The following is a 14,767-nucleotide window of genomic DNA, read 5'->3' as shown; positions in this document are numbered from 1 at the left end:
TAAATTAGTTTAAAATTTTAACAAAAGTACCTACACCAAAATTTGAAATAAATGTAAAATTTAATTTAATAATAAAAATATGTAATTTGCATCACATTGTATAACAGTGTCAAACGTTAGTGAGTTCTGTATACACAAACATACAAATAGAATATAGACACGAAGACGTTACAAATAATTTGTGTCACTCACATAGAACAGAAGTGATAGAATTGATTACGTACTAAGTCGGATATCTAGAGGGCTCGAATTCGAATCCCGACTTCTGTGTAATTTTTTTGTTTCTTTCTATTCGTTTATTCAAATAAATATTTTAATATTTGATATTTTTCACAATTTTACTTTATTATGCATTTGCAGTCATTTTCAAATGTAGAGTAATTCGCTGCGGGTAGAGACTTATTTAATGCTGCCTCGTGGAAATATTAGTTATCTCGCAATCTAATCATTTTAATATTAGTAAGATAGACAAATTTATAATATCCCATTATATTTTATGTTTACTAATTACTAGTTTATTATCACGCGGGACACAAATTTAAAAAAAAAAATATTTTCAAAATTTCAAGAATCCAACATATTATGAGAGTGTGCACAAAAATTATATAATTTATGTAATAATATTTGTTTACAAATAAGAATTATTTTTAATAATACAAACAAATAAATTTAAAAAATTTTTTTGCGTAATCTGTTCGATAAAATCAGTGAAACGTTAGGTGTTCATAGAGTACGTTCGAGTTAATTAAAACATGCTCAATTATATAATAATTTACTGTGGGACATTGTATAAACGAAAATTCAAGGTTCTGATTGGAGCACCCTTCATAGTAAAAGTTTTTAATTAAGAATATTTGGAAGAAAAAAAAACTTTTAAGTTGGGATTTTAATTTTTTTTTTTTGAAAAATACCTACAATTGAACAATAGACAGACCGGTAGACAAGCAAACATGATTATCAATAAAAAATTATACCTATAATAGTGAAAATAAGAAAGTTTTTCGTCATTGAAGAAGTTTCGATAACGACGATCGAAATAGAAATTATCTTTTACAGGTTTTTCACATTGTTCATCAAACAAAACCAAACGATAAACAGACAGACGAGCAGACACATAGACACGGTTATTAGTGTTATCATATCTATAATGAAAATAAGAAAATTATGTATATAATATAGGTACATTCAATATATAAATTCGAGATATTCAATTGAATAATATGAGGAAAACAGAGAGAGATCATCTTATATCACACGCTGTCTCGGTCAGTACCATTCATTTACACCCAATGCGAGACGCAAACGCGTTAGGCATTCTATATACATATATATGTTACATATAAGCAACACAATTTTCCATCAAAATAGGTATTTATAAAAAATGAAGCTTAAAACATTACCCAAAAATCGGCAGCATCTTTATCACGATTTAATAAATCCTCAAATGGTATGCTACAATTAGCAACAAAATCATCTGGTGGTATTGCAGCATCATGAAACACAGTCAAACCAAGGGTGACACCATTCTGTACTTCATGTACAAAACATTCATTCCATATCGGATCAAATGTTTTTGGTTTTGTTGATGAACGATCCAGATGATTTTCATCAACATCAATTGATACATACGGATCAATGACATCAGGTTTACCAAATGTCATATTATGTCGTGTTTGAAAATCCGTCGGCCTCAGTCCACAAGCTTCACATATTTTTACACGCACGGTTCCAGTAAACATTTGTGTTTCTTATAATGAATTTTGTTTGTTAAAAATTAATTTTTAACACACACAATCAAATCAATTAAATAATATATTGATTTAGCACCAAAATTATTTATACATGAACTACATGCGGCTCACACTTTTTATTTTACAACATAAATATAATATACTTGACAGCCACCATTGAAATGGTCTGATTTATACTGCATTGGAACACCACTACTATATACACAGTACACACGGGCGCCACCACCAATATTAACACTCTATGCTATAGTATGTGCTATTTGCTATCCTATCCTATATGTTCTTAGACAAGTCCGTCTTCTTTGTGATATTAGTAGCGCCACACAAATATTATACGGTTTTATTTATAACTAATAATAGATCGACATATTTGTTTATATGTTCACGGTTTTGGCTCATGAATACGAAACGATTCTATCTATGTATATAATCTATGCATGTGTCTGTGTAAATGTAGAATGATAAAATTCGAAGTAGCAAAAACGAGATAGCCAATATAACAACAGTTAAACTATTATTGAAATCAAAGATATAGAGAATGGATTGACCAATACCCGCATAAAGAAAGAGACAAAGCGACTGTGCGGTCAATATCTGTCTCTTTTCTATTTGCCTGTAGAAATTCTAGAAAGAGACAACTTCTGGCCGTATATTTGGTTTATCTCGCTCATTTTTTTCCCGTATTTACTATACAGCTAATTAGGGAATATTCAGTTCATTCTCTATGTCTTTGTTTGAGAGGGGGGCTAATGAGCTGAATATCGAAGCCCCAAAAATAATAGACTCTAATGGATATTTTAGCAAAGTCGGAAAGTCTCACGCTAGCATAAAAACTCTTCTCATGATACACGAACTCGCAATACTAAATTTGGATCGAGTAAAGAACTTCTAGCATTTGGAAATTTAATGAAGCAGGCAACATGCGTGATGTACATAGGTGATAAACTACGTATTACGTGCTTTTTATCACTTTGGGACGCGGAAACGCATGCCTTATACTTTCATAATGAGGTTTCAATTTTACATTTAATGGTTTTAGTGTAATTAATTAATATTCTACTAATGATACATTAAATAAAAAAGGGCTTCGAAGGACATTCCTATTTTTTTCCTTTATTAGTGTGTTGTCTTTATGCGGGCATCCGCTTTAGAATAGAAATAATCTCTATCCATTCAAAATTTAGCTCTTTATTAAGTGCTCTTGGGCTACTACTTATAATATAAATCCATCATTTGTTTATTGGCTTTTTGCTTATTTATCTGTCGCTACTTACTTATTTATCTATCACCACTTACTTATTTATCCATCCTCTTACATTACAACTTTCTTGATGGGCCTTGTTCTCAATTATAACTTTCCAATTTCTATTCTTTCTGCGACTTCGCCAATTCTCCTCAATTCTACATTCAATCAAATCATTAAACCATCTATTTCATGGTGTACCAATAGCAACCTTTGCTTCATGTCTAGAATTTAAACCATAAGCATTCATTTGTTATTCATTCACTATTCACGCCCCAGCCATTTGGATTCACTGCTGATTAAAGAAAGAATCAATTGTTAATATCAATTCGCTAGTTTGAGGGACAAAAAACTTATCTTATAAATTCAACAAATATATAATAAATACACTTCCTTTAATTACTCGAGTAATTGTTCATCAGTTTTTACAGTTTTTATGATATTCAAAATTTCATCAATAAAATAACTACCAACAATTTTGAAAAATTCACATCTTGCCTGGTACAAACTGAATAATACTAAACGATCAACAGTCATTAATTTGCGAATTTTTAACCTTTTAGCCTTGCACATTTACTCGAACCGTCCACTAGTTCTTTAATAACATGAGATAGGTACAAATTTGAATTTTAAAATAAGGTCAAGGGAATGGGAGTATTGTGAAAAGGAGTTTCAGGACGGATAAATCCGGATATATGCACATTAAAATCAATCGCCGAGCATTCTTTAAAAAAACGTTAAAAAGAGTTGAAATTAGCATCTTTACGTAGTAATAAATTTGGTGAAAGTCGGAAAACTACGTTTTCGAAACTCCAGCTTAGCAAATATTTCAAAAAGATCTACCCGAAAAATCACAAAATAGAAAATAGCCTATGTTATATTGATTTTTAACCATTGACACATTTATTGATTCAGAAATATATATTTCTCTAATCAAGAAAGTATCCAGAATTAAATATTTCTAGTAAATATTGAGAAAATGTATTTTCTGACTGCTTCTAAAGTAGTTACTTTTTCAATAAAGTATTTGGAATATTCAAAAAATTTGAAAATCCGCAATAATTTAAAAAATCGATCGCTTACGTGTTATCGATTGAAGGAATTTCTATCACCACTTTCCTGCAGAACAAGTTTAAAAAGATTATCAGAAATACTAGTAAATTTTAAAACAAAATTTGCTTACATCATTCAAATATTTCATGTGGAGCTTAAAATATTTTAATGTTCCAGATCAACCGAAATATCACTTTTTCGAAGCCAAAACAAAACAAGAATTTTATCTAAACATATTTACTTGAATGTTATTTTATTATTAGGTAATGTATAATATGTATATTTTTTTTTTCAAACTTTATGACTGCGTATATCACGGATATATATGAGCTGTCACAATATTTACTTTTTACTAGTGTGAACTTGATTAAAAATTAATTTTTACTAAAACATTAAAATGTTGCAGGATTTTAATTTTTTATTTTGATAGAGTGATGAAGGCAAAAATATGCAATAATAGCATTAAGATTTGAACCAAAGACCTTTATCTATCAGGAATGATATTATCTCTATGATCCGGAAGTCTGGAACAATACTGCTCATGCTTTGTTACTTCCAGTCACCAGTGTATGTATTTTCAGTAAAAATATAAAATAAAGGATTCATTTTCGATTTTTACAATTAATCAATATAATTTTAAATCGAGTTTTATTGGTTTGAATACTTTGAATTAATTAAGTATTAACCCAAGTTAACTCAACCCAATCCTAAGAAATATTCATAATTAAAAGAAAATTGAACACATATAAATAATGTGTTGGCTTTACTGGAAAGATAATTAACAACGTTTATTTTTAGACATGATTTTGAACCTATCCGCGCGCTGTGATAAAAAGAAATGTTATTTGGAAGTCGAACTTTCGACATTTGTCGAGCAGCTATGGAAGCATATATCAACAATAATACATCGAAGGTTGGCTTCCGGAATTCACAGCTCTAATGTTTGATGTTTTTGATGTAGTCTGTCATTTTCACGTATCGTTTCAAAAAATAATTCATAGAAGAAAACATTCTTCCAAGCCAACCTTCACCCCTCAATTATAAGATCTGAAAGATTAAAATTTTTCAATTTATTTGAATTTATACGAATGTCGTTTTTCAAATGCATCAAATGCAGCCTATAGGCTAAGTCGAGTTAACACAGGTTGAATTAATACGAGCTCATCTTTTTGTTGGTTGCTCACTTAAGATAAATGTTCCTAAAATTATTAGTTCTCATATAATTCGAGTTTTGGGATTTGTTTTCTGATTCTAATCCATCCATCTTTGAATGAATATATCGGATTTACATTCACAGACTTTTCGAAGAATCAAGAAATGATTATTCCAGTTTTAAAAATTGTAATTTACAAAAAGTTTTTTAATTTTTTATAAACTTAAATTTCACGACTTTTTATGTAGTCGAGTTTTTTAATACATATAAGCCCTATATGTGCGACTATTTGCCCTACTGGCCTACTATTTGCTATCTCTAAATAAACTACCCTCCATATCTAAAACTAAAAGAATATTGATTTTCTGTATGTTTGCACTCCTGAATGAATGTCAAATTGTCATAACAAAAAATTGGCGCCCAATTCTGTATTCATAACGAAAAACATACCGAGATATGAAATTAAATTGTACAATTGAAATAATTAATCGAAATGTTTCTGATAAAAACAAGACTAAAAAAACAAAATCAGTTCTGGCAATTTCAAAATATCCAAACACCGATGTATTATGTTTATATCTATTTAATCCAATGAATAAACATGGAAAAAAATACGACATTCGACAAAATATAACACAAATATTTACAAAATTTGTGAATGAAGGCAAGTCAACGATTCGATTTATCAAACCACCGGACGATATATTAATTCAAGCGGAACCGTTAGAATTAAAACATTTTCTATCAACAATTAAATTGAGTTTAACCAATGGCACAGCTCCAATTAAGGAAATTGTTTCGAATATGGGAGTAACAGTGAAGAAAAAAGAAATAGCACCTACAACAAAATTAGTGATAACGAAGCGCTCGGATTATCCAATACATGGGTTTCCACGAACGGTAACATGTTTACGTATTAATGATCTAAAACGTATGTCATTCGATAAAGGAATTTTAAATTTACAACGTTTACATACTTTAGACTTAAGCAATAATTTAATAAGTACACTTCCTGAAGCATTTAACCAGTTACCAAATTTAACAGTTTTAAATTTATCAAACAATCAATTTGGATCATGTCGAGATTGGAGGTGGATTGGGAAAAAAGTTGGTAAAACTTTAATGGAATTAGATTTATCATCAAATCATTTACGATTTTGTCCAATTAACATAAATTTTTTTGAGAAATTAGTTAACTTAAATATATCTTCAAATAAAATTTCAGTTTTACCGAATTCCATATGCTCAATGCGTTCATTAAGAATATTAAATTTATCACATAATTTGTTAAAATATTTACCAATCGGATTATATTTTATATATTTTGATTCACTCGATGTTTCTGATAATTGCTATGTGCAAAATGAGGAATTATCACCCGATTCGCAAACTTTAACTCTTTTAGATTTATCCGCAAGTTGTGTACTTTATAATCGTTTAAAATACCCAGAAGAAATGATACCATATACGTTACAGCAATATTTATTAAAAGCTATGTATTGTTACTGTGGCAAAGTAGTTTTTTCAAAAAGGTATCGACGAATTATAAGTTTCTATAAAAGATATATTCGTGCTAAATCAATTGTAAATGATTCGCGGTTACCGACTATTGAAGGTGTATTTTGTAGTCAGAAATGTTACTTAACTCAATAATACGTAACTTATTTTTTTTAAATGTAAATAATTGGCAGTGCCTTAGTTTTAATAATTTAAGTTTTCTACAATTGTAAAATCCTTAAAAGGTGATATTTTTATATTTGTTACATTTTTTAATAAATAACTTGTTTGGAAAAAAAATTATTAAGTTTAATAAATTGAAAAATGCCCCTGATTAGATGGCCCTTATTATTTATTGAATTAGAACTTTTATCTTTTCATGTTTTATTTCAAACTAGCTGTGAACTACCCGCTTCACTGGGCAACTTCAATATTAAATACAAAGATGATTGTGTTATAACTTTCATTTAATATGCCGTCACTTACTCCCTTTTTGTTCACAATTTCGTTTAACTTCTAAAATTATCAGCGTTTCTCTACTATATTATACACACAAACCTTCCTTTGGCATCACTCTATATATTAGAAAAAACCGCATCGAAATCCGTTTTGTAGTTTTAAGGACCTAAGCTGACAAAGGGGTTAGACAGCGGAAGGAGGCTTTGTTTTATACTATGTATTGAAGATAAAGCACCATTCAATTTCGATAATTTTCCTAATAATACGGCCAAATGGCAGTTTTTTAGTTAGCGGGTAGATGCTAAATCGAAAAAAATTGGCAAAAGCGTTTGAGTCAACAGCAAGTCCAAGTAGACATTTTTTTAATTATAAATTAATTAATTATTTTGTAAAGGTAAGTAATAAGTTAAATATATAGTTATAAATAATCCTGTTGGCTGTGTTTGTATAGCACTTGCCTCTATAACAAAGGTATGTTGGTTCGTATCCTGGTGTGGTTAACATTTTTATTTTTAAACTTAAAAATTTTTCTTGATGTTAAAAATTTTCCACTCTTTTTATAGTTTAAATTTTCTATATAACCCGCCCTCTTGCTATAAATAACGTCAGTTATACATATGTCATAAATCACTATTCTGTCAGGGGGTGGGAATTTAAATAATCTCACTCTTTAAAATCATGTTCTCTTGTTACAAAATATTAAAAATATGTTCAAAATGGCTTGGTCGTGCTAAAATATGAAATTTATTAATGGGAGAACATGTCATATAGTTTATCTCACTCATATTCTCCTATTACAAAATATTAAAAATTTGTATTTAAAAAATTAAAAAATCGCTCGTTAAGACTAAAATATGAAATTTTGTCACAGGAGAACATATTATATATTTTATCCCACTTTTGTATAACATATTCGCCTATTACAAAATATTAAGAAATACTTGCTTGCTTTTTTGCTGTACATGTATGAAATTTTATTAATTTTAGATTTTGTAATAGGAGAACATATTATTTCACACAGAAAAAATATTTATGGTAGTCCCACTTTCCTACTTATGTTATATATCACTCTTTTGTCAGGAGATGGGAATTAAAATAATAACTTATTTAATTAAAAAATTAATCGGCGCAATGCTAGATACGAACCGAGGTACTCTGTAACCGGTGGCGATTGGGCTAGCCACTACTTCAGCTTTGACATATTATACGTATCAGTAATGTAATATCCATCCCTTTTACTCACTTTTTTCAATAAACTTGTTTTCTTAAACTTGATTAAGGAAGTAAAAAGTGGAAATCAATAGTATGGGGGGCTTACTTAATGACAAATAATTTTTTAATAAATAATAAATAAACAACGATCGAACAAATAATTTTAATGATCAAATAATGAAGAACAAACAACGAACAATGGATTAAAAAAGATTTATAAATAATTAACCCGAAAAAAATTTTATGGTGGGCGAAATTACGTTAGCTGAAAATAAGACCCTAATGATATACTAAGCTTTTTTTAATTTTGTACCCACGTGCCGAATGTTCGACCAAGTACTCTCTTACGGGAAAGAGGATAGAGAAAAATAATATTCGGATAAATATTTTGTTCATAATTATATATTACGCTATAATTAATAAATAATATACATAATTATTATATAAAATATTTATAATACAAAAAGAAAACTCAAAATTATATGGAATGTGTATCTCAAAGTAATTGAGATTGGTTAAAATTTTTTTGAATTTTATTTTGAACGTTGATGTTTTAACGCTAAATTATATTCTAATTGTTGAATTTCATCACATTGTTTTGTTAATGTTTCATTCATATTGGCCAAATGTTCGGACATTGTACTCAATTGTAATTCATAATTATGACTAGTTGTACTCAATTCTTCTTGTAAACTTTCTAATGCCATTTCAGTGGTTCGTAAACGTGTTTCAAGATCTTGTTTTTCAACAATTGATTCTTCTAAACGTATTTCCATTGCATTGCACTAATAAACAAAATTTATAATTAAAATTAAAAATCAATTTTAAAATCGCAAAGTCTTATTTTTCAAAGAAACAATAATTATCTGGCGATAGCCTAACAATTAATTGATCACCAAAGATGTTATTGCCAAGAAAAGCTGGAGGACAGAATTTTATTTACATAGAAAATCAATGCTAGAATTGTACGAAAAAAAGCAGAAATTTTATGACTATGAAAATTAAGCTTAAATTGTTAATAAAACCAACCAAGACGTTTTACGATAATCACGTATAAATTGATTTTTTGTAGGCAACACATAAAACGCAAAGCAAAAACTTGTAATTTTATACAAACCTCTAAACTAATATCATTGCAAATTGACAAAGCATTTTCTTTTTCACGTATTAAATCATTAATTCGTGCAAGAAAATATTCAAATGTTTTTTCATCTTTCTTTTGTAAATCTTCATATGTTAAAGTGGATGGATTGTTAACAGCACCCAATATATTTGTAGAATTTTCACTTAATTCAAATGTACTTGGAATATTACTACCAATTGTTTCATCTAAATTCATATATGATTGACATTTTGCCTTATATAATTCTAATTCTTGTTTTAATGATATAATTTGTTGTTTTGCTTGTGTTAATAATTCGATTGTTTGATTATCAGTAGTGCTAACAAGCCCAGTTATATCTTCACTACCCTAAAATGGAACAAAATCACAGGTTGGAAGTATACAAGTTATGGCAGAGAAGTGATATTGAAAATTCAAAAAATAAAAACTATATTTTCAAAATATTATTTCACCATTTTTAAATACATAAAAAAGTATTGAAGAAAACTACATAAATTGAATTTTCAAGTAAATTATGAATTGTTTTTTTAACTAAATTAAGTAAATTATATCTTTATAGTTGTTGGTTTGCTCTGGGCATACAGAAAGAAAATTCTAAATTTTTTTATACTTTTTAAGAGTATAATACAATTACCATAAAAATTTGAAATCGTTTGACCAACTCTAACTCGAGGCAAATTTAATATAATTGTGGATAATTAACATGTAGAATATGAGAGGTTGTGTTTTTAAAGTTTTTTAATTTTAAAATAAAAGCTGCCACAAATTTAAAAAAAAAACTAACTGATCATTAATGTATTTGTTCTGAGTTAAAGAAAGAAAAACCAAAATTATTGACCATAAATAACTAGAGCATTGTATTATCATTTTTTTTTGTTTTTATTTCCTTCGAGGGCCATTTTGTCAAAAACAGAAAATAGTAAATTTGACTAAATCGACCTGGTAAATCGTAAGCCGTTAAGTAAAGTATACTTACACTAAAATAATAAATATTTGCTTAAAATTCAACGTAATACTTATAGGCCACATTTTAAAATATCAGTAGATATAGCACAAACGCAAATTGTTTTAGATTAACATCAGTAGTGGTATCTCTTATAATGGCGTGGATTGTGAGCATACTTTTTTTTTTTGTATAAAATAAAGTAAATTTTTATTTACAAGGGAGGTGTGTCTTATCGGAGACACACCCCGAAAATCGAACACGCCTGTCCAAAACAGGAGAGTTTTCAGCCCTAGTAAAATGAAACAAGTAGAAATGATTAAGAGAAGCATTTTGCACCAAATTTCAATTTTAACTTTTCAAAAACCTAACTATACAAATTTTACGGTCAGCTTTCGTACTATAAGAGCTACAAAGCTTCAATCTTAAACACTAAAATTATATGATGTCGCCCGGCTTATTCTTTTGATTTTAATTATCAATGTAAAAACTTACAATACTTACTAAACTGCCGACATCTGAACGTGTCTCACCATTATGAATTTTTAATTGTTTAACGATATCATGCGAAGTAATTAATTTTGTATTTAATTCGCTGATTTCATTTTTCAATTTTCTAATTTCTGCTTCATAATTTTCTTTAATTTCATCTGTATTTGTTCGTAAATCACCGGTTTGACTCTCTAAATTTCGTATTCGTTCTTCGAGTGTTGATATTATTACCTCTTTATCGGATATCTAAAAGGACGTTTCATTAGAATGAAAAAGTAAACAAGTAGTTTGTTTATGCAAGTTAACTCATTCTCAAAGTTTTTAACCAGACTTTTATACTGGGATTATTATTATACATATTGTTTTTAAATCATTGGTACATCAATGAGTGTGAGAGGGAACATATACATTAAGTAATGTGATACCGAAAAAGGATTGGCCCATCCCCGGCCACTACTCCATGAACTATTTGGAGCTATTTAAGAACAGCAGTAGTGCTTTGACGAAGGATTGGCCCATCCCCGGCCACTACTCCATGAACTATTTGGAGCTATTTAAGAATAGCAGTAGTGCTTTGACGTCAACGGACTTTAGATCGGAGAGGTCGTCAAAGAGAGGCTGGCTCAATAATATGTATAAGAAAGATACTGTTAGATGTTTATTGCTATTATTGTACTGCTACTGTTCGCAAACAGGCAAGAAGACATATAATAGTATTTTTCTTATACACATTACTTAATGTATATGTAATCTCTCACGCCCATTGATTTACTAAGTAAAATGATTTAAAAACACACAGTATACGCAAGTAGTACAATGACTAAATTCTTAGCGAAGTCAATAAGTATAGAAAGTAAAGTAATACCGTGGTTAATAGTTGAGCATTTTCAATGATTTTACTTCGTAATTCTTCGTCAATCACTGAATTTCTGCTTTGAAAAAAATCACCCGTTGCCTCTGTTAAATGTTTACCGCTGCCCTTATGCTTTTGTTTCGCTTGCTTATCTAATTCCTCTTGTAACACAATAATTCGTTTCGTTAATTGTTGATTTCTAAAATTTAAACTTTCCATTTCTAAATCAGATTTTCGTACTTTTTGTTCATATTCTTTTAACAATTCTGTTAAATTTGTATTTCGTGTTTGTTCATCTACAACACCTTTTTTTAATACTTGAGCTTGAGAACGTAACTAAAAATTGTTTATATGTATCATTATTATTATTGACAAGTTTAATTTTTGTACCTGTCTCAAGTAAAAGTTTCATGAAGATTATTTGGAAAACAATTTATTAATGAACTGAACTAAGCGCGTGTTCAGAACAACATGGTTCTAATTTAGACACACAGAATAATAATGTACAAAATAAGTATTATTCTTTGAATAACTTAGGTCAGTCTCAGTTAGATAACTCAACTGAATCTTGAAAAGACAAAAGTTTTATTTGTAATATTAAGAATATTTTGATTAATTTTAATCTAATGATACATCTAAATATCGATAAAGATAAAACTGAACTATTCGAAAATGTGGTTTCGATCGGACACTAGTGAAAATATTCATTCAGTTAATCAAAAATGCCTGTTTACTCGAACTCAAAAGTAAATATTCAAGAGCAAAAACCTACTCCAAGCAGACCTTCTTAAAAATAAGTTTCCTCGTAGTAAATTACATAAATTGGCTATGGGCTGGACCCTTCTTATGGACTGCGGAACAAATGAATATCCTTCCGAATGCGAATCCAGGGTAGATTATCGGGTTGTTGGACTTCATAAGTGAAGAGAATCAAATATTTTCAGATAAAAACACAATAAACCATTAAAATAACACTTTTAAATTCAGCCGTTTTATTTAATATACCGGAAGTAATCTCTCTGTAGGGGGCGTTATCTGATATCTAGTTTAAAATCTTTCGAATATATACAAATTAAACCGAAATAAACCTGGTTTACAGGCTTTAATTAGGTTTTTCAGTAATTCATATAACACGTATTTTCTTTTGTTTTCATAATCCACATGAGTTTTTTGCATGAGACAAGTATGTATTCGGAATGTGTATAAGTATTTACCTTTGAATATTCAGTTGCTAATTTTTGATATTTATTTTGTAAATCCGATAATGTAATTCCTTCCATATTATTTTGGTTTGAAGTAACTTTTAACCATATCAAAATGTCATTTATGACTTATAACTGTCAATGTGACAGTACTGACATTTCTCTGTCATTTATAATTCAGTTTAGAAATTCACCACATAGGGGGAGATGATATATATTAGGGACATATTCCCGCTTTATTTCAATATGAAAATCCTGTTTATTAAAAATAGTCACTATTAAAAAAAACTATTAAAAATTTGTGGTCCTCGAGAAATCACCGTGTCTACAGAATTATTGCTGACCATTATAAAAAGATACACGCAATCTTCATTAGCTTGTTTATTGTAAAAAAAAATATATATAAAAACTTGGTCAAGGAATATACCTATGAAGAAAATTAAAAGCGCGTAAATTAGATAAATAATAATTTTGTTATAACTGCACTTATCCCCCCATCCATAACACTGGAAATATATGTTACTTTTTATTATGAAACCAAATCAATTTGCTTTTAAAATTGAAATCGACCAGTGAAGCGGGCAGGTAACTGCTTTCTTTATTAATTGTAGCGTATGTGTTATTCTGATGTATGAGCTGTATTATTGTAAAGTTTCATTAAAATCCATTCAGTACTTTTCAAGATCACCCAGCAAAGCGAGGGTAACAGCTAGTATCTGTATAAATTATAGCCTATGTATTATCCTGACGTATGAGCTACATTATTGTACAGTTTCATTAAAATCCATTCAGTAGTTTTTGTGTGATGTTATATAGTCTATAGTCTTCCTCGACAAGTGGGCTATCCAAACTAAAAAAAAATTATCAATTACCAGTACCAGTTCCTGTGATTAGCGCGTTTGATCAAACAAACAATTCTTTAGCTTTAAATTATTAGTTAAGATTTTACAGCCGCATATCGAATATAAAAAAAATTGTTTCGCAGTATTCCGACCAAAAACTTGACAGGCAGATGAATTTTATTTTTTTCTCTATATTTTCTCAGGCTTAGGTTTCATGAAGAGGATAAGAAAAACTCATCTTAGTTTCATCATCTTGATAATTTTACTTTGCAAATTAGGCTTTCACCGAATTTTAACCTGATTTTAAGTTTTTTGAAATAAATACTTCAATATTAATTTTAGACTGAACTATAAAACATGGGGAAAGGAAGTAAAAAAATAAACTAAAAATGAATCATAAAATTCTTTTTAATTATAAAATTTGAAAATACAAAAAATTTTAGCATATAAAAATATTTATTATTAAATTAATAAATTCGTTTGTCAAAAAATAAATCCACACCAATTAAACATTTCAAACTAATTTTTTCAAATCGATTTCTCAAATTTAATCGAAGCTTGTGAAGTCGAGATTTATTATTAATTAACATCAATTCGTTTACGTGGATGTGACCTTAGTTTAACTAAGAAATACTCAAAATGTTAATACTATTATTAGTGAGTAGTTAGTCGCAGTAATAGCTTTGGCTGAATTTGTAAATAAAAAACAGGTCAAGTACGTATTAGCTCGCATGGGGAGAGTTCCACAATCTTTTAATAACCTTTGTAAATGGTATTATATATATAATAGAAAACTGTGTTGTGTTATTTAAGAGAGGTATCCTACGGGTACCTCTCGAATGGGTGTCCTACGGATCCAAGACCTTGACAAACGAAAGAACAACCAGAAATGGATTTTATGAACACCTATACCAAAATTTTGTTCTTAGCATCAATATTGTTAA

At 28.8% G+C, this 14,767-nt stretch overlaps 3 protein-coding genes across 5 annotated transcripts in view; 1 reads left to right on the top strand and 2 right to left on the bottom strand.

Moving 5' to 3' along the window:
- The window catches only part of LOC123291696 (protein kinase C), a 36,501-nt gene extending 34,540 nt beyond the window's left edge, over positions 1–1,961 (bottom strand). For both annotated transcript variants that reach the window (XM_044872070.1, XM_044872071.1), the window contains exon 1: positions 1,401–1,961. In XM_044872070.1, coding sequence (XP_044728005.1) covers positions 1,401–1,739 — 339 coding nt within the window. In that variant the 5' untranslated portion in view covers positions 1,740–1,961. The remainder of the gene's footprint in view (positions 1–1,400) is intronic.
- Positions 1,962–5,624: 3,663 nt separating this feature from the next.
- On the top strand, positions 5,625–6,853 carry LOC123292732 (leucine-rich repeat protein 1). The gene has a single exon (XM_044873446.1). It carries the CDS (start codon positions 5,657–5,659, stop codon positions 6,851–6,853), a length of 1,197 nt encoding a protein of 398 aa, XP_044729381.1. The 5' UTR covers positions 5,625–5,656.
- Positions 6,854–8,858: 2,005 nt separating this feature from the next.
- Positions 8,859–13,115, bottom strand: LOC123293306 (protein phosphatase 1 regulatory subunit 21-like). Of its 2 annotated transcripts, none has more exons than XM_044874081.1 (5): positions 12,994–13,115; positions 11,792–12,115; positions 10,930–11,172; positions 9,486–9,839; positions 8,859–9,153 (listed from the first exon to the last, which is right to left on the bottom strand). In XM_044874081.1, exons 1-5 carry the CDS (start codon positions 13,057–13,059, stop codon positions 8,902–8,904), a joined length of 1,239 nt encoding a protein of 412 aa, XP_044730016.1. In that variant the 5' UTR covers positions 13,060–13,115; the 3' UTR covers positions 8,859–8,901. The 2 variants fall into 2 exon arrangements, with proteins under 2 accessions (XP_044730016.1, XP_044730017.1); XM_044874082.1 differs by having other exon boundaries at positions 10,939–11,172.
- Positions 13,116–14,767: the final 1,652 nt, after the last annotated feature.

This window comes from Chrysoperla carnea, chromosome 2 (genome assembly GCF_905475395.1).
Source record: "Chrysoperla carnea chromosome 2, inChrCarn1.1, whole genome shotgun sequence".
NCBI classification, from domain to species: Eukaryota; Metazoa; Arthropoda; class Insecta; order Neuroptera; family Chrysopidae; genus Chrysoperla; species Chrysoperla carnea.
Note: the sequence above shows the minus strand (reverse complement) of the source record. Positions and strands in the feature narration are given on the sequence as shown.